The 19,806-nt window shown below is 41.8% G+C and overlaps 1 protein-coding gene across 4 annotated transcripts in view; it reads left to right on the forward strand.

Moving 5' to 3' along the window:
* Positions 1-16,177, forward strand: part of ULK2 (unc-51 like autophagy activating kinase 2) — a 113,096-nt gene extending 96,919 nt beyond the window's left edge. For 2 of the 4 annotated variants that reach the window (XM_028534474.2, XM_036032946.1), the window contains exons 25-27: positions 1,745-1,902; positions 10,685-10,820; positions 11,613-13,574. In XM_028534474.2, coding sequence (XP_028390275.1) covers positions 1,745-1,902; positions 10,685-10,820; positions 11,613-11,671 — 353 coding nt within the window. In that variant the 3' untranslated portion in view covers positions 11,672-13,574. Of the gene's footprint in view, positions 1-1,744; positions 1,903-10,684; positions 10,821-11,612; positions 13,890-14,429 lie in introns of those variants that run through there. The other 2 variants (XM_036032947.1, XM_036032948.1) reach the window with 2 other exon arrangements.
* Positions 16,178-19,806: the final 3,629 nt, after the last annotated feature.

Below are 19,806 nucleotides of genomic sequence, written 5' to 3' on the forward strand. Positions count from 1 at the left end.
TATTCTGTCTTTTAAATAGAAAGAGAGAGCATTTGAAAGAATCTGATTTTCAGTAATTTTAAAATTTTTATTTTTTGTTTGTTTTGTATTGTTGACACTATTACAGATGTCCCCTATTTCCCCTCTTTACCCCCCCCACCCAGCCCCCACCTTCCTTCTGGCCTTCACCACATTGTTATCTGTGGGCTATGCATATATGTTCTTTGGCTAATTTCTTCTAGTCTCCCCCACCCCTCTCCCCTCTGAGATCTATCAGTCTGTTCTGTATATCCATGCCTCTGGTTTTCTTTTATTTGTCAGTTTATTTTGTTCATTTGATTTCACATATAGTGAGATCATATGGTATTTGTCTTTCTCTGACTGGCTTATTTCACTTAGCATAATGCTCTCCACATCATCCATGCTGTTGCAAATGGGGAGAGGTCCATCTTTTTACAGCTGTGTAGTATTCCACTGTGTAAATGTACCACAGCTTTTTTTTATCCACTCATCTACTGATGGGCACATGGACTGTTTCTGGATCTTGGCTACTTAAATAACACTGCTATGGACATAAGGGTGCATATATTCTTTCTGATTGGTGTTTCGGTGTTTTTGGGTATATTCTCAGAAGTGAGGTTCCTGGGTCATAACACAGTTCCATTTTTAATTTTTCAAGAAAACTCAAAACTATTCTGCACAGCAGCTGCACCAGTCTGTATTCCCACCAATAGTGCATGAAGTTCCCTTTTCTCCACACCTTGTTGACACTTGTTTGTTGATTTATTGATGATAGCCATTCTGACAGGTGTGAGGTGATATCTCAATGTAGCTTCAATTTGCATCTCTGATGATTAGTGATATTGAGCACTTTTTCATGTCTGTTGGCCATCTGTATGTGTTCTTTGGAGAAATGTCTATTCAGGTCCTTTGCCATTTTTTTTTAACAAGATTGTACTTATTTATTTTTAGAGGGGAAGAGAGGGAGAAAGAGAGGGAGAGAAACATCAATCAGTTGCCTCTCACACACCCCAGACATGTATCCCGACTGGGAATAGAAGTGGCAACCTTTTGGTTTGCAGGCCAGCACTCAGTCTACTGAGCTACACCTGCCAGGGTTCTTTGCCCATTTTTTAATTGGCTGTTTGTCTTTCTGGTGTTGAGTTGTGTGAGTTCTTTATATATTTTAGAAATTAACCCTTTATCAGATTAATCTCTGACAAGTATATTCTCCAATACAGTGGATTCCCTTTTAATTTTGTTGATGGTTTCTTTTGCTGTGCAGAAGCTTTTTGGTGTGCTATAGTCCCATATGTTTGTTTTTTCTTTTGTTGCCCTTGCCCTAGGAGATATATTACAAAAAATATACTACAAGACATGTCTGAGGTTTTACTGCCTGTTTTTTTTTTAGGATCTTTACGATTTTGCAACTTATATTTAAGTCTTTTGTTCATTTTGAGTTTATTCTTGTATATTGTGTAAGTTGGTTGTGTATTTTTATTTGCATGTACCAGTCCAATTTTCTCAATGCCATTTATTGAAGAGAGTTTTTACTCCATCGTGTGCTTTTGCTTCCTTCATCAAAAACTAATTGACCATAAAGTCGTAGATTTATTTCTGGGCTTTGGGCTCTGTTCTATTGATCTCTATGCATATTCTTTTGATTGTTTAATGTCACTTTCTTTAAATCAGCAGAGAAGTTATTTGTCAATGTGACTTTATGTGTGGAGGAAAATTAAAATTTATTCTTTCAACTTTTTTTCAGTTGTGAAAAATCTTAATGAACGATACAAGTTCTGCATCACTATGTGCAAGAAACTTACAGAAAAGCTGAATCGCTTCTTCTCTGACAAGCAGAGATTTATTGATGAAATCAACAGCGTAACTGCAGAGAAACTCATCTATAATTGTGCTGTAGAAATGGTAACCCTTTTTAAGGTTTAAAACTGGATAATGTTACTTATCTGAATGAGTATCTTTTGAATGAAATACCTATTTGATATTATCTAGATCTTTGAAAAGTGTTTATGCTCTACCACTCCCCAGGTTTCCAGTATTGTGATTGCCTCTTACTAATCTTGGACTTAATATTTAAATAACACATTAAGTACTGTTGGTGCCACATTTGGTAAAATTCAGTTATTCCTCTTAAAAATTTCTAACATCTGATAGTTAGCATCTAAAAGCTTTAGCTGGGTCTATTTCTGCATTTTCTACAACATAAACTGTGGCTTGATAAACATTAGAAAAAATATAGTTAATCCACAAAAATTCATAGGCTCAGATTCCTGAACTGAAATCTACTTTTATAATTGTCTGGTTATACTATTGGAAATAACTTGTTTTCCATCTCATAGGGGGAAAAATTGCTCTCAAGTGTAGATGAAATTAGGGCCTGTTAAAGAATAGTGGTAAGCAGGAAAAATTATTGACCCATCTTATTTTTACCACATATTTTTTTTTTATTTTAGTCATTATTCAGGTACAGTTTTCTGCCTTTTTTTCCCATTCCAGCCCACCCACCCATCCCTCCCCACCTCCATCCCATTTCCAACTCCCCTAGTTTTTGTCCATGTGTCCTTTATATTTGTTCCTGTAAACCATTCCCATTCTCCCCTGAAATTCCCTCTTTCCCCTCTTGTCACTGTCAGCCTATCCTCTATTTCAGTGTCTTTAACTATATTTTGCTTGTTTCTTTGTTTTGTTGTTTAGATTCTTGTTAAAGGTGAGATCATATGGTATTTGTCTTTCATTGTCTGGCTTATTTTGCTTAGCATAACGCTTTCCAGCTCCATCCATGCTGTTGCAAAGGGTAGGAGCTCCTTCTTTCTGCTGCATAGAATTTCATTGTGTAAATGTACCACAGTTTTTTGATCCATTCATTTACTGATGGGCATCTAGGTTACTGATGGGCATCTAGCACTTACCTATTGTAAATTGTGCTGCTATGAACACTGGGGTGCAAAGGTTCTTTTGTATTGGTGTTTCAGGGTTCTTAGGATATAGTCCCAGCAGTGGAATTGCTGGGTCAAAAGGAAGATCCATTTTTAGTGTTCTGAGGAAGTTCTATACTGTTTTCCATAGTGGTACCGGTCTGCATTCCCACCAACAGTGCACCAGGGTCCCCTTTTCTCCACAATCTCTCCAACACTTATTATTTGTTGCTTTGTTTATGATGGCCATTCTGACTGGTGTGAAGTCGTACCTCATTGTGGTTTTAATTTGCATCTCTCTGATAGCTAGTGATATTTAGCATCTTTTCACGTGTCTCTGAATCCTATGTATGTCTTCCTTGAAGTGTCTGTTCAAGTCCTTTGCCCATTTTTCATTTGGGTTGCTTGTCTTCTTAGAGTGGAGTCATGTAAGTTCCTTATATATTTTGGAGATTAAACCCTTGTCCGAGGTATCATTGGCAAATATGTTTTCCCATACAGTTGGTTCTCTTTTTATTTTAATACTGTTTTCTTTAGCCATCCAGAAGCTTTTTACTTTGATGAGATCCCATTTGTTTATTCTTTCCTTTATGTCCCTTGCTTTAGGGGACATGTCAGTAAAAATGTTTCTGCATAAAATATCTGAGATTTTCCTACCTATGTTCTCCTCTAGGACTTTAATGGTGTCATGGTTTATATTTAAGTCTTTAATCCACCTTGAATTTTTTTGTGTATAAGGTGTAAGTTGATGCCCAAGTTTCATTGTTTTGCACGTAGCTGTCCAGTTCTCCCAACACCACTTGTTGAAGAGGCTATTGTCACTCCATTTTATGTTGCTGACCCCTTTGTCAAATATTAATTGACCGTAGAGACTTGGGTTTATTTCTGGGCTCTCTGTTCTGTTCCATTGGTCCATGTGCCTGTTTTTATTCCAGTACCAGGCTGTTTTGATTACAGTGGCCTTGTAATACAGTTTAGTATCAGGTATTGTGATCCCTCCTACTTTACTCTTCTTTCTCAAAATTGCAGCAGCTATTCGGGGTCGTTTATGGTTCCATATAAATTTTTGAAGTGTTTGTTCTATGTCTGTGAAATAAGCCATTGGTACTTTAATAGGTATTGCATTGAATGTGTAAATTGCTTTGGGTAGTATGGATATTTTGATGATGTTAATTCTTCCAATCCATGAACACGGTATATGTTTCCATTTGTTTGTGTCTTCCTTGATTTCTTTCTTCAGTGTTATGTAGTTTCCTGAATACAGGTCATTTACCTCTTTGCTTAGGTTTATTCCTAGGTATTTTATTTCTCTTTTTGCTATATCAAATGGGATTTTTTTCTTGATTTCTGCTTCTGCTGTTTCATTGATGGTGTACAGAAATGCCTTTGATATTGACTCTGGATATTGACTTTGTATCCCCCTGTTTTGCCAAATTCATTTATTAGGTCAAGCAGTTTTTTGCCCGAGTCTATAGGATTTTCTATGTACACTATCATGTCATCTGCAAACAGTGACAGTTTTGTTTCCTCCTTTCCAATTTGGATGCCTTTTACTTCTTTTTCTTGTCTGATCGCTGTGGCTAAAACTTCCAGTACTATATTGAATAGAAGTGGTGAAAGTGGACAACCTTTTCTTGTTCCTGATCTTAGTGGAAAAGATTTTAGTATTTGCCCATTGAGTATGATGTTGGCTCTAGGTCTCTCATATATGGCCTTTATGATGTTGAGGAATGCTCCCTCTAGTCCCACTTGGCAGAGTGTTTTTATCATAAATGGGTGCTGTACCTTACCAAATGTTTTTTCTGCATCTATTGATATGCTCATGTGGTTTTTGTTTTTGCTTTTGTTTATGTGATGTATTACATTTACCAATTTGTGAATATTTTACCATCCTTGCATTCTTGGGATGAATCCCACTTGGTCATGATGTATGATCTTTTTAATGTATTGTTGGATGCGGTTTGCCAATATTTTGTTGAGGATTTTAGCATCTATGTTCATCAGCGATATTGGCCTGAAGTTTTTTTTCTTTGTTGTGTCTTTATCTGGTTTTGGGATTAGGACGATGTTGGCCTCATAAAAAGAGTTTGAGAGTCTTCCATCTTTTTGGTTTTTTTGGAATAGTCTGTGAAGGATAGGGGTTAGCTCTTCCTTAAATGCTTTGTAGAATTCTCCTGTGAAACCATCTGATCCAGGGCTTTTGTGTGTCAGGAGGTTTTTGATTACTGCTTCAACTTCTTTTGCTGTTATTGGTCTGTTCAGGCTTTCTTCTTTTTCTTCATTGAGTTTTGGAAGATTATATTTTTCTAGAAATTTGTCCATTTCACCTAGGTTTTCAAATTTCTTGGCATACAGTTCTTCATAGTAATTTCTTGCAATCCTTTGTATTTCTGTGGTATCAGTTGTAATCTCTCCTCTTTCATTTCTGATTGTTTTTATTTGGGTTTTCTCTCTTTTTTTCTTGATGAGTCTGCTTAAAGGCTTGTCGATTTTGTTTATCTTTTCAAAGAACCAGCTCCTGGATTCATTGGTCCTTAGAATTGTGCTTTTAGTCTCTATGTCATTTAATTCTGCTCTGATCTTGGTTATTGCCTTCCTTCTACTTGTTCTGGGCTGTCTTTGTTGCTGTTCCTCGAGTTCTTGTAGACGTAGGGTTAGGTTGTTTGAAATGTTTCTATCTTTTTTATGTATGCTAGTATCATTATGAACTTCCCTCTCAGAACTGCTTTTGCTGTGTCCCATAGGTTTTGGGTTGTTGTGAGTTCATTTTCATATGTTTCCAGAAACTTTTTGATTTCTTCCCTAATTTCATTCTTGACCCATTCATTGTTTTATAGCATGTTATTTAATCTCTATGATTTTGAGTGTTTTCCGTTTTTCTCTTTGGGGTTGATTTTTAGTTTCAGTCCCTTGTGGTCAGGGAAAATGCTTGGTATGATTTCAATTTTCTTGAATTTTTTGATGATTGTTTTGTGTCCTATCATTTATGGCCCTTTTTTGGAAGTCTGTTTTGTCTGATATGAGTATCGCTACTCTGGCTTTTTTTTCCTGTCCATTTGCTTGGAAGATTTGTTTCCAGTCTTTCACTTTCAGCCTGTGCTGGTCTTTTATCCTGAGGTGGGTCTCTTGTAGGCAGCATATGTGTGGGTCATGTTTTCTTATTCATTCAGCTATTCTATGTCTTTTGATTGGAGCATTTAATCCATTTACATTTAAGGTTATTATCGATAGGTACTTGTTCATTGCCATCTACGTACCTGTGTTCCTCCCTCCCTCTCTCTCTCTCTCTCTCTCTCTCTCTCTCTTTCTGTCTCTTTTCCTTTTTTACCTTAAAGCAGTCCCTTTAGCATCTCTTGCACAGCTGGTTTGGTGGAGGTGTATTCTTTTAGACTTCTTTTGCTGGGAAGCTCCTTATTTGGCCTTCTATCTTGATTGAGAGAGAGCCTTGCTGGGTAAAGTAGCTTTGGTTGCAGGCCTCTGGTTCTCATTACTTTGAATATTTCTTGGCATTCTCTTCTGGCTTGGAGCATTTCCATTGAGAAGCCAGCTGCTAGCCTTATTGGGGCTCCCTGGTATGTTACTTCCTGTTTCTCCCTTGCTGCTTTTAAGATTCTCTCTTTGTCTTGAAATTTTGCCATTTAATTATGATGTGTCTTGAGGTGGGCCTCTTTGGGTTCCTCTTGATTGGGACTCTCTGTGTTTCCTGGATTTGTGTGACTTTTTCTCTAATCAAATTAGGGAAGTTTTCCATCATTTTTCAAATAGGTTTTCTATCCCTTGCTCTTCTTCTTCTTCTTGTATCCCTATTATACGGCTATTATTATGTTTCATATTGTCTTGCATTTCTCTTAATCCTTCTTCATTCTTTCTGAGCCTTTTCTCCTTTTCTTGCTCTTTCTGGGTGTTTTTTTCAACTTTGTCCTCCAGCTCACTGATCCGATCTTCTGCTTCATCGATCCTGCTTTTCATTCCTTCTGCTGTGTTCTTCAGTTCAGATAAGATAATGTGTTCTTCATTTCTTCTTTCCTCTTGTTGATAGTTTCCATTTCCTTTTTTAAGTTGATATAGTTTGCAGTGAGTTTGGTGTAGTTTCCCTGCATTTTGTGGTAGCTCATTGTGAGCTCATTGAGCTTCCTCATAATAATTTCTTTCAAGTCAGCATCTGATAGTTCAGTTGCCTCTATTTCATTTAGCATTCTTTCTGAGGCTTCTGTCTTTCCCTTCATTTCAGGATTGTTTCTTTGTCTTCCCATTGTTCGTAAGACTCTTCTTGTTAGCCTCTGTTTCTTAAATTGATCTGCTCTGGTTCCCTGTGTTTACGGTGTGAACTTCTGTTGTAGAATGCCTCGAGATTCAGTGGTGCAGTCTCCTTCGGGTTTCCTGGTGTTCACAGCTTCTCCCTACTCTTTTTTGTGATCAGTTGGAGGAGTAAGGTAAAATGGTTTAAGACAGCAAGAGAGTATTCTATGATATTTCCAGTAGCAGCCAGTAGAGAAGAGATAGGAGATCCTTTGGCTACGTATAGTGTTAACTGTGATCTTCCGCCCCACTAGCCACGTTTTAGAAAGGATGGAAAGAAGATAAGACTCTTATTGGGGAGGAAAGGATTGTGAGTTGGATCTAGAAAGCAGTGAGGCTGTGGGAGGTCAGATTCTGAAGTAGGATGGGAGTAAAGAATAGTAAATAGGAGTAGTGTTTAATAGAATAGAGTTAACCACTAGAATAATAGAGTTCGGGAAACCTTGAAGTTGGCTGAGATCTGGGAGGGGTGTTGTGTAGTATTTCCAATTGTATTGAATAGGTCTTATTTATAGTAATATTAGAGCAACAATCATATGGCAGAGTCTATGAGATCTAGATAACAAGAATAGGGAGTATAGAACCTTGAGTAGTGTACTAATGGAACACAAATGAAGGACAGTAAATTAGCAATACACTATGAATGAGATAACAGGGGAAACCTATGAAATGATACAGTGTAATCAGACAAGCAAAGACTATAGAGAAAGAAGAGGAATACCAAAATACTATTAAAATAAGAAATGTAAGAAAAATGATAAAAGATTATACAAATTTGCAGTAACTTGCAGGTTCAAAAAAAAAAGCAGAAGATGGAATGAAGGAGAGATAAATTTGGAAAGGAAGGAATAACACTAGGATGAAAGGAAGAGAAACATAAGGAATTGAGAGATACAAAAATAATAAGCATTAAAAAATAGAAAGTTACTTAAAAAAAAGATAAAATCAAACAACATAAAAAAATGTCAAAAAAAAACCCAAAACCAAACACCTCTTGTTGGTTTCTAACTGGCCAAACCAATTTTTCTGGTCTTGCTGGCTTCAGCAGGCTGAGGGGGGATTGAAATGCTTTTCACCCTTCCCAGTCAGAATTCAGTCAGTCTCTAGAGTACTGTCCCCAGGGCTAGCCGCGCCCTCTTCCCAGAGCTGATCCAGTGCCTCTCCACAGGACCCTGGGTGCGGGTCTGGGCGCTCCCAAGCTCATTCACAGGAGCTCACCACAGGGGGCTCCCGGGCTTCGGGATCTCACAAAGCGCCCTCAGATGTCTTTTCCAGGTTCATGGTTAACCTGAGGGAGCGCACACTTCACGGTGTAAGCCCCGGGGAACCCTAGAGAGCGTGCACTTCACAGTGTAAGCTCCGGGGATCTTGAGGGGGCGCGCAGTTCCCCCAAGTTCACCGCAGTGGGCTCCAGGTTCCCGCAATCACCTGTGCCCTTTCCATGTTCAGGGCTGTGGGGTCTGGGTCTTCCACAAAATCACATTATCTCCGGGTTGGGGGTGTGGGCCCACGGCCAGGCCAGGCCACTCTTGGTCACTCAGGCTAGGGCACTCACTCTTCCCAGGGCTACGCGTGGGTGCTCATAGCCTCTGTGTGATTGTCTCTCAGCCCTCACTCCCCTCTCTGTGCCTTTAAGCAACAAGACTTCCCCTGGTGCTGCTCAATCCTTGTTTGGCGTTTGGTGGGGAGGGAGCGGTTGACCCAGCTCTTCTCCCAAGTAACCTGAGGCAGACCGCGGAGCAGCAGGCCTGGGGTCTGCAACCTTCCTGGGGCCTGCGCTGATCCCTGGGCCCTTCTTATCCTGAAGCAGTCTCCTTACCATCTGGTTTTTCAATGTCTGCTATAATTTTTGATGTCCTATTTTCATAAATGTTGTGATTTTGTTGGCCCCCTGCTCTGTTCCTCTGAAGATCGGCCAGTTTCTCTCCCGTGTGTAGGGGGAAGGGAAATCCACTTTCTCCTACCACACTGCCATCTTCCTCCCATTTTTACCACATTAACATAGACCTCCCTTCTTTCCCTCAATTTGCTCCTTTGCTTTGTACTGTTATATTACACCCTTGGACTTAATTTTGAAAGCCATTACAATAAAAATCATATGAAAACAACTTTGGAATATAAACTGTTGGCATTAATAATATGCATTGTATCGTTCTATACTGAGTCAAGACTTCATATGATAATTGTTTTTTATCCTCACTCAAGGACATGCTTATTGATTTTAGAGAGAGGGGAAGGGAGGATGAAAGAGAGGGAGAGAAACATCCATGTGAGAGAGAAACATTGATTGGTTGCCTCTTATAGGCACCCCAACTGGGGATCAAACCTGCAACCTAGATATGTGCCCTGACCAGGAATTAAACCCATGACCTTTCAGTTTATGGGGCAGTACTCCAACCAACTGAGCCACACTGACCAGGGCAATAATTTTTTTGTAGAAGTTGTACCAGGAAGAAGGTCCTCTCAAAAGGAATTATGGTGCTTCTTTCTCGTCTGAGAAAAAGAGCCATGTAACTTTAATAAGTCCCTTGTTTTGCCCTGGCTGCTTAGCAAGTTTAGAGATATTACCACTTAAGTTTAGTAACATTTCTTCTTCCTTTTCTTGACTCTTATTTTCTATATTCATGTTATTTATTTTATTATAAGTGGCTTTAAATTATTTTTTGAAGAAGACAGAGCATATTGACAAGTAAATTAGGAAACTGGATTACTGACAGTCCTGACTTTTAATGATTACAGAGAAAAACAGAATGCTATTGGGGAAACTCAAATACTCATAACCTTGTGAATAATACTACCGTCCCCTAGTTTTGAAAAGCCCCCACCTACCTTTTCCATCACTTAGCTCACTCCTATTACATCTTCATGACTGTCCCTAATGTCATTTCCTGGAGGTCTTCCCTACCCTTCCTCTCCTTCTGTGACCTCTGTGCCCTCTGGGGCTTCCTCCTAGAGTACCATGTCACCCTTGCAGGCCTGTCTCCCCCAGACTGTGAGCTCCTTTGTGTGCTCAGTGAGGACCTCTGAGTGATTGAATATACCAGACAGTTGTTTAACTAAAAGACACAGCTGAGAACTGACTTTTAACACCATTTAGTTACTTTATTGTAACAAAATCTACTCTAATGAAATGCCAGCTTACCCTAGTGTGAAGGTGTTTGTTTAACATAAGCCATAGAAGAGCCAATTTAGAAGTGTAAATTCCATGAATGTCTTATCCTTCCTCAGTTAGGAATGTCTGAGGATAAGAAGGCTATGTTTGAATGCAGAATAACTCTTTTGTCAGGAAGCTCCTTCTTTATATTGCTCATCTGATGAATCTCTTATCTTTTAAGTTTTATCTAGTTTGGTAGATTGTAATCATTTTTTCAAAATGTGTTAGTTTTATAGATTCCACTTAAAGCTACCTTGCCCAAATGAATTAGTATTTTCTTGGAAAAGCTGAGCATCTCCTTTTTGTTGACTGGCTTCAGGTTCAGTCTGCAGCTCTGGACGAGATGTTCCAGCAGACTGAAGACATTGTCCATCGCTATCAGAAGGCAGCCTTGCTTTTGGAAGGCCTAGCTAAGATTCTCCAGGACCCTGTGGATATTGAAAACATACACAAATGTAAGTTGACTTAGCAGTGTTTCCCACACAGGTACAGTAGGAAGAGCTTGGCACTGGGAGTCACACTGCCTGGGTTTGAAGGTTGGTTTTCCAATCTTGGGCAAATCACTTCACCTTTCTGTAGTCTCAGTTTCTTCTTCCAAAAGATAAGGGAACAGTGCCTGCTTTGCAGAGCTGTAGTGAGGATTAGAGATAATACTTGTAAAGCACTCATGGCTTTTGTCCTCACTCTTTAGATTTCCTTACTGCCCTACTGTGTTGGTGGGTATGTGTGTACGCAGAGAACCTTGTTTTTATTATTAAATAACATGAAATTATCTTAAGTCTCGTGGGCTTAGTGACTGAAGAATCCCAGGAAGACCCTGTGTGCTGCATATTTGGTATAGATAGAATGGAGGTTGATAGGATACCAGCATGATCTCATCACTGGTCAGATATGAGCACAGTGATGTGGTTTTGGGGGAGGAAGTGAAGGATCTGTTGGAGTGTATGTGGTCGCACCACATTCTGCAGAGCCACAAGGGTTGGCAGGTCTAAAATTATTTGCAATTGTTTGTTCTTTATTTGCTGTGCTAATCTAAATTTTACCAATGTGCAGCACTAAACTACAAGTCATATCCTAGCAATTACCAGACAAAAAGAAGAAAAAGTATTCAGAACTGTTAACTCTGGGGCAAAATAGAACAGAGATGAGGATGTAGGTAGAGTGAGTGATTTTTAATCAGTTTTTCTTTCCTTGGTTTGGAAAATATAAATGATCTTTATTATGATTTTAATTTATTTTATTTGTAGATAAATCTAGTATTGAAAGAAGATTGTCGGCACTCTGCTATAGTTCTTCCACAATGTGAGCGGCGGCAGGCCTGTCCCGTGGCCCCTTGGTGTGGGGTATAAGGTGACGTGTTAGGGGTACAGCTTGGGTTCTGTTGCCCCATCCCCAGGAAACTAGTTTCTTACCTGGTGACAACCAAAGAACAAGCAGTGATCTCAAAACAAAAACAATCCAAAAACTACACATGTGTAGGAAATCTGCCTTATTGGAGACGCCACCCCTTTCCTTTTCCATCATAGAAGCAGAAGCAAGAGTATTCCACTTGGCTGGCTCTCAGCTTGAACTTGGTAAATAAATGTACCTTAGAACTAGAGTTATCAGTACATTTATTCTTAAGGAAAATTAAGAATGAAACAAGTGAGTAGCTCTCACTCAGTTCACCAGAGCAATGTGTGAAATTCCACATGTTTACTGAGGTATAAAAAAAAAAAAAAAACTCCATCTCATCTGGGCAGTTTGATACTTGGGGTAAGTTTGAATCTGACCGTGCATCCTTAAACAGCTCAGGAAGACGGAACCTGAGGAGACACGAAAGATGGGTCTTAGAAGGACTTGTGAAATGTTCCATTTGACCTGATATGGACACTTATTAATCTTCCAGATCTTTCATATATTGCACTAATTTATTAAAACAACTCTGTATTGGACTTTGCAATTTAAAACTAACTGAGGCACAATGGACTTGTTTTGAAAATATTTTACTTGATTATATACACACACTGTTTCCAGAATTCACATGTAATCTCTGGTGGGCTTTTCAATGGTAAAAATTTGTGTTCATGTGAATCTTTGCATTTTTTAACCTATTCATCTATCTATACCCACAGATTTCCTCAGTGATATTTTTGAGTTGCCGGTTATTTGCTTTTGGTTGCGTTTGTGTGTGTGCATGCAGGATGCGCATTGATGCCTGTGACTTCTGGGTTTATTAAAGGCTAGGTTTGGTTTATTTAAGCAGTATTAGAAAAAATGTCAATCAAGGGATACCCTCAAGAATTCTAATAGGACCAAATCAAAGTTGGTGATTTAAAGGTTTAGTAATGATGCAGAGTTTGTACATGAAATTAGTGAAAAGTGAGATTTGTTTTCTCTTAGGAAAATGGGCAGCTTTCTGGCCTAAAACGTATTTTTCGTGTTAATTCTGATGGTTCACCAAATAACTAGTAGTGCAGAATGTGGACAGTTAGCATCCCTCCAGAAATGTTTCCTAGGTTGTGTATTATTTGTTTCTTTTATTTACCTGCTTGAATACTTGAATAAACCATTCTTCAGTTTTAATCCTTTTATTTTAATCCTTTTAGATAATAAATCTGAACTCTGACAAATTACATAGGAACTCTTCGGCATTAATCTAATTTTAGTGTGCTGATAAAAACAAAAACATGGTTTTTCTTTTCTTTGATGATGTAATGTAATTTTACCTTATTTATCTGTATAAAATTCCAGCAGTTAATTTGAACATTTATTTATATGATGTTTGTGTATTTTTAGGTCTTTAATACAGTGTTTCTACCTCTCATTTGTAACTGCATGCATTATTCTTGAAACTAGGTAAAATTCACCAGATTGTTGTATAGTAAATAGCCTTTTTATAACTGCCTATACAGATGTAAATTAAGGTAAAATAAACCTGACAAAGTGTTTCTAGGGTAAAGCTGGGTTCATATCACATGGCTTTTCAAGCCTGGGCCTTCCTCGGTGCATTTGGAGGCTCTACCCCACCCCAGGGTGTCAGGCTCCAGTGGTTGTTGCAGTGCAGGAACAGTTTGTGTGCAGTGGGGACTCCTGCCCCTCTGCTGGGCTGAGAGGCTGAGAGCACTGTGTTGTGTAACTTGTTAGGTGTGCAGTTAGTTCCCAGGCTGTCTCAGTTCATCCTCCAGGGCATGGGTTCATTCTCGGCCTTCCTCCCCTCTCCAGTTTTTTTGTTTTTGTTTTGTTTGTTTGTTTGTTTGTTTTAATTAAACACAGAATGAAATAGGGTCACAGCCAGCAAGTGATGGGTCTGCAGTCTGGTAACTGGGGGGAGCTAAGCCAGGCTTTGTGACTTCCAGGTCCATTCTTCTTCCGCTTGTGTAAGAAAGGTTTTGTGGTAGATAGTGTTTGTGAAACTGACATCTCAACAGCAGAGAAGATCAAACTGCAAAGTCATGAATAATGGTTCTGATTATGCTTCCATTATCAAGGCTAATTGTTTAAGAGATTTTGCCTTGATTATAACAATAATAAACACTTTGTTTCCATTAGTATTTTTTAATTTCATATCATCTGTTTCATAATGTAGAAATTGACCAGTTCATATATTTATGGGTTGACCACCTACATTCAAGCCATAACCCAGAAAGTTACTGACCACACAAATGTAAACCAGTGAATTTTCTGATTGGCTGTATTCCTGCAGTAAGGATTTGCTTTACCTATACTGGTGCTAGACCTGGTGGTTCCCATAGTCCTAAGCTCCCCACCCCCACCAAGAGGAGAAACCAAAGCAGCAGGTGTTCTGTCCTGGCTGCAGTGAGGTACAGGAGCTGGGAAAGGAGCTTACCATTGAGGGTGGGTGGCCTTGGTCTCCACAGGGTAGTAAAGAGGATGTTGAGCTGGACATCATGGACATGAGATCATTGACTTGGGTATCAAAAGAATTCTTGAGGTGCAGAAGTGATTTGAGCATAGGCCTTGGAGGATGACTTCCCACTTTTAATGTATCCTTTCCCCTCATTGTTTCTGTAAGCAGTCTTAAATTTTTTTTCTGGATAAAGCAAGATGATGTGTTCTCTCAGAGGATTGCCTGCTGATGGACTTGACAGGGAGTAGCTGCTGCTGAAGACCTGCTGTCATCTCTCCATTAATAGGTGCATCTGAGAAGTGTCTGTGCTACCACTCTGCGGCCTGGAGACAGTTCATGTCCGGATGACGTACTCCTGAATCTTCAGCCATGGAAGCTCTTGGGCCTACCCAAGTCTCTTCCTTGGCTGTTAAAGCTCTGTAAAAAATGCTTTCTTTGGGAGAGGGGTCAAGGGGGTACTTCCTCACCTGCCACAGAAGAAACGGCACTATAAGTGATTTGCCTGGGAAAGCACTGCTCTGCGAGAAACTGACAGTTGTCCCCAAAAGCTCCACTTCAGCAGAAGAGGCAAAGCCAAACCAGTGAAGGGCCATTGTGAGCTCAGTGACCATCATCCTGGAGAAAGGAACAGAAGCAGAGAGGCCGCTGACAGTGCAGCCCCACTATGTGCAAGGACCAGGACATCTGGGCCCGAAAGAGGTGTGTCTGCACTCAGTGCAGGCAAACCGAATCTGTGGGTGTTTTCCTTTTCAGAGAGGGCCTCTCAGTCCAGTTTTTAATGTGCCAGAGGTCTCTGGTGCCTCCGAGAGGGATCTGAGATTGGAGATTCTTCGGAAGTCTGCAACCTGGGAGTTGCTAAGTGCATGGGGGTATGTTAGGAAGAACTGATTCAATTTCCTTCTTAACCTGGTTGGCTGTCTCAGTGCTGCTCCCCACTGAGTCCCTCCCCTCTGGGGCCACCCTGCTCTGGGAGGGTTTTTTCACATCACTAGGAAAGGCCATCAGAGCTCTTATTTATGGAGAACTTCTGTCCATCCTTGGGCATAGTGGTGCACTTGGTCTGACTCTAGCTCTCCCATGCATTACTGTGTGTCTTTGGGTACACACCCTGACCTCTCTGTATCTGGCAAACTGGGGGAGGGCACAGCTCACACAGCCATGGTGAGAACAAAGCAAGTTAGTAAGTGTGAAGTTCAAACAGCCCCGAACCAGCACAGTAAGTCCTTGGGAGTGTCAGCTGTTGGAGTGGTGGTCCATCTGTAGCTCCTTGCTGTTTTGTTTTGGGGAGAGGTGATGAACAGTTTGTTTTGGTGGGGGGCGGGTGGGGTTGAGGCAAAGCCTGGTTTCAGGGCTTACTGGAACCACATTTGCTTTAGCCAGACAGCTAAAGGACGCAGCTCCTTCCCCGGCCCACCCACCAGGCACTCTGTTTTCAAGATATCCTTTACTTACCCTTTTAGGTTGACCTGGCAATTTTAACAAAATGTGTGTCAATCTATATATTACTTTGATTCTCATACCAACCCTTACATGCCTCATTTTACAGATGGAAAAAACTGACTTGGAGAGTAATTTTCCCAAGAGAAAGGCCACATGCCTAGACATGGTAGAAGCAGAGTACTGCAGGGGTTGGACTGCCAGACTGCCCGGCAGGAGGAATCTTGCTTCTCTTACATGGTGTCCCGGAGTGCCATGCCTGTGCACGTCTGGGTCCTTCTAGGAAGAGGGGAGCGAAGGCAGCTTTATGACATTTGGTATCCAGGTGCCTCCTGCTAGAGCTGTCTTGCAGGAACAGAAGGCAGCAGATGCCAAGAAGCAGATGAAGTCAGGAGCTTTGTGCAGCCCCCTTGGGGGGTGTGCAGTAGGAGTCCAAGCACAGTAGGTTTAAAAAACCACCCTTGAAACTATGTGAAAGGGCTTATACGATGTGAATAAACTTGAGCCTTTGATGGGCCCACTTTACAGTTTCCTTGTTTGTTGTTGATATGCGCCAGTGAAATGGAATAGCAGGAGATTTTCCAGTCCCAGGGGGAGTGGGGCTTCAACCCCGTGTTTGCCCAGGGGCCTCCCAAGGGCCCTGGCTGCCTCCTGGGCCCAGTTCTTTCACTGATGGCTGGTCATAGATACAGACCCCTTCCCAGGAAGCTCCTTAGCCTGTCCTCACCATCGCTGTGCAGTCTCACACTCTCCACTTGGACTTGATCAGCAGAGAGTTCCATGCCAGCCCTTTCTGTGCACCAGGAGGAGGGTGGCATGCACAGCCTTTGTCTCAAACCAGCAGGCCCCAACCAGGTTGCTCCTTCTCCCCTTGCCTTCCTTGCCCTTTCCCATTTCAGCCCAGTCAGTGTGAGGGTCTTGATGTCCACAGGGTGGACATTAAGGGTGTGTCTGCAGGAGTAGCCATCAGTATTTGGGCTCCATCTCCTGCAGGGAGAGGTAGGGAGGAAGGTGCTGAATTGGACAGAGGCATCTCCAGATGGCCTTTCCGTGGTTGTCCTTCTGGGCAATAAAATTGCTTCCTGCACACCTGTGCCCATCAGGGAGCAGCTGCAGGAATCCTGCCATCGAGACTGCTGCTCTGCCCCAGCTGGAGGGTTTCTGTGAAGAGGACAGGCAAGTGTGCTGTACCATCCAGAAATAAACCAGGTGCAGGCCAATGGAGGAGCTGTCATGAAGAGCAGAAGCTCAGGCGACTGAGCTGGTACGCAGCACCATAAATTAAGGGTGCAAAGCAAACCCATGGTTTCTAGTGGAAGAAACCCAGGGTGTTGGGAGCATGAATTTTTTTTCCCACAATGCTTTTTACTATGAAAAAGTAGAAGCCCTGTATACCTTTCCCCTATGGACGACTTCTCCAAACCTAAATATGATGAAACAATTCACAAAAGAAGAGATTTGAGTGCATGTCAAGTGTATGAGATGATAACGGCAGGCATGTGTGGCTGTCCAACGGAGTGACAGTCTCCTTCCCTGTCGGTGGCTGGCAGTGGAAGTTGTCATAGGTGGGTGGAGAGGCCTTATGCTTAACTTTCTGCTCCATAATGCTGATAGTTTTCCACCATGAGGCCATTATAATGATGTAATTTTAAAGTCAGGGTTTTCAGGTATAGGGAAAATTATAAAAAGCAAATAACCAGTTAGGAAAGGTATTTGCAGTAAATATAACAGATGAAGGGAGATTTAAGTGTGGGGAAATCCTAGGAGAAAATAAGGAAATCCCCTTTGTTCCTGATCACTCCCCTTCCCCACCGCCCTGAATTAGAAGCCTTACTGTGAACAGCTGAATGCATGAGCCCCTGGCATGGGCAGATCACGGGGCCCCACAGTAACATTCTGAGTCTCCTGGCTCAGAACATGGAAGTAGATTTGAGAGCTCTTTGTGTCCTCATCCTTCCGGAACGCTTGTCCCTGTATCACCCTCCATGTGCGCTGATTATTGTGAGCCAGACTCTCAGCCTCTCAGCTTCACTTTCCTCATCTCTAAATGGAGATTGTATAGAATTTGCCTCTCCAGTGTACTGAGGTATTAAATAAAATATGAGTTCATGGGGAGGGCTCACACCAGTTCCTGACCCGTGAGCCCTGAGTGAGCACGCCGTGGAAGGTGAGTCATCAGCTGTACAGTGGGGCCTGAGGCCTGGGGACCCGACCCTGTCTCTGCTGAGAGCATGTTTCTTCCTTCTGTCAGTCACACGCTGTGTTCTCTGTCACATGTTTTTCTGAGATGTGAACTCTCTTGTCCACCATGAATGTGCTCAAATATTTCTTAGGTTGGTCTTGTACACAGATCAACATTCATTAACTCATGAGGGAGGGTGATGAAGCCTGTCAGTCAGAAAGGGTGTGAAAACAGGGCAGTGTTTGAAAGCAGAATGCTTATTGTGGTACGTAAACAGCTAATTGTAAAGATCACAGTTACAGGGTCATAAAAACATCTGTGTTCCTCTGTAAGGGGCTGGATGGTCCAGGATGCTAAGTGTTTGCAGACTCTGCAGGGCCAAATAGTGTTTCAGATTGGAGACCACACTGCTGCACCTTAGTCAACTCAGCTGTTGTGCCTCAAAAAGCAGCCATGGACAGTACACACACAAATATGGCTGTTGTAATAAAACTATTTACAGACTTTAAAATTTGTATTTCATACAATTTCCATATGTCATGAAAGAGTCTTTAAATTGTTTTCCATCCATTAGAAAAAAAATGAAAACCATTTTTAATGTGTAAGCCATGGGCTGGAGTTGACATTAGATTAAAAGCAGGAGAGAGAGACATGCAAGGTTCACATGGTAACAACAGAGATGTGGTGCCCACCAGCCCAGTGGGTGTGAATGTGGAAATGTCTATGGGTCAGAAGGACCAAACTAGTGACCATCTGCTCTTAAACAATTCATCAGACTGTTAGTAAATACACAATGCAAAACTTGCACCGTTCTTGCCTTGCAACATTTTTTGCAGCAATTTTGTTTTTCTGGCTCTTTGACGAATGAGGTGCATCATTCCTACTCTTGCTGTGGGCCTTGAGTGAGTGGCCTCACCTGCCTGAGCCTCCTGTTTTCTTCATCCAAGAAAATCAAAGTAGTGCCTCCTAATACAGTTTTTGTGGGGAAAATGCCCTTTGCACATGGATTGGTACTTACAAAGTGTGCAGAACAGTGTGATAGTTTTGCCTTCAATACTCAGAAACACAGGGCTGTGTGTCCCCCACCATCTGTCTCTCTCCTGCATGTCTTTCAGCAAGTGCAAGCTTGGCCACTTAGAGCTGCAACTGTTCTACCCCCCAGTGTGTGTGTGTGTGTGTGTGTGTGTGTGTGTGTGTGTGTGTGTGTAGGGCACTTTGTCCCTGGGGCATTTCTCTGCCTCCACTTTGGCTCTGCCACTCCTGCTCCTGCATCTAGCCCCCAGAGCCTCTTGCCTGTCCTTCAGGTGAGCTCAGGGAGGACAGGGCCAGCACTTGCCCCCAGGGGACTTAGCAAATGGTATTGACAGATTTGTGTTACTGGCCCCATGTGAATAGGACTTACGGTGCGGGGGGGGGGGGGGGGGCGCAGTGCGGAATGGGTATTGTGGTAAAACACACAGAACACAAAAAACACTTGAATGTATTCCGTTCAGGGGCGTTAAGCACATTGGCATTGTTGGGCTACCATCACTCCATCCAGACTGAAACTCGGAGCCTTCTTCACACTAACTGCCCAGTCTCCTTTCCCTGCACTGGCAGCCACCACCTGGTGGAACCATTCAGTATTTCTCTTTTTGTGACTGGGGTGTTTCACTCGGCCGAATTTCCTCAGGTTCACCCAGGTTGGAACATGTGTCAGCCTATTCTTCCTTTTCAAGACTAAGTAATTTCCCACTGTGCGGGTAGTGTGCAGACAGTTGGAAATGGAGCCATGCACGATGTAGGTGTCTCAGTGGTCCCAGGAGCAGCTGCCAGCCCCTGTCCAGGGTCACCAGGGTTGGACATAGGTGAAAAATGGCATGTGCTTCAGTGGGGGGGTCCTCTGAGGGACTCTGCTAGCTCTCTACCGCCCCCCCCACCCCCATCTCCCAGAGCCTGTTCTGTGCCCTGTGAGCTGCAGAGACCTCTGTCC

This window comes from Phyllostomus discolor, chromosome 8, assembly GCF_004126475.2.
Source record: "Phyllostomus discolor isolate MPI-MPIP mPhyDis1 chromosome 8, mPhyDis1.pri.v3, whole genome shotgun sequence".
NCBI classification, from domain to species: domain Eukaryota; kingdom Metazoa; phylum Chordata; class Mammalia; order Chiroptera; family Phyllostomidae; genus Phyllostomus; species Phyllostomus discolor.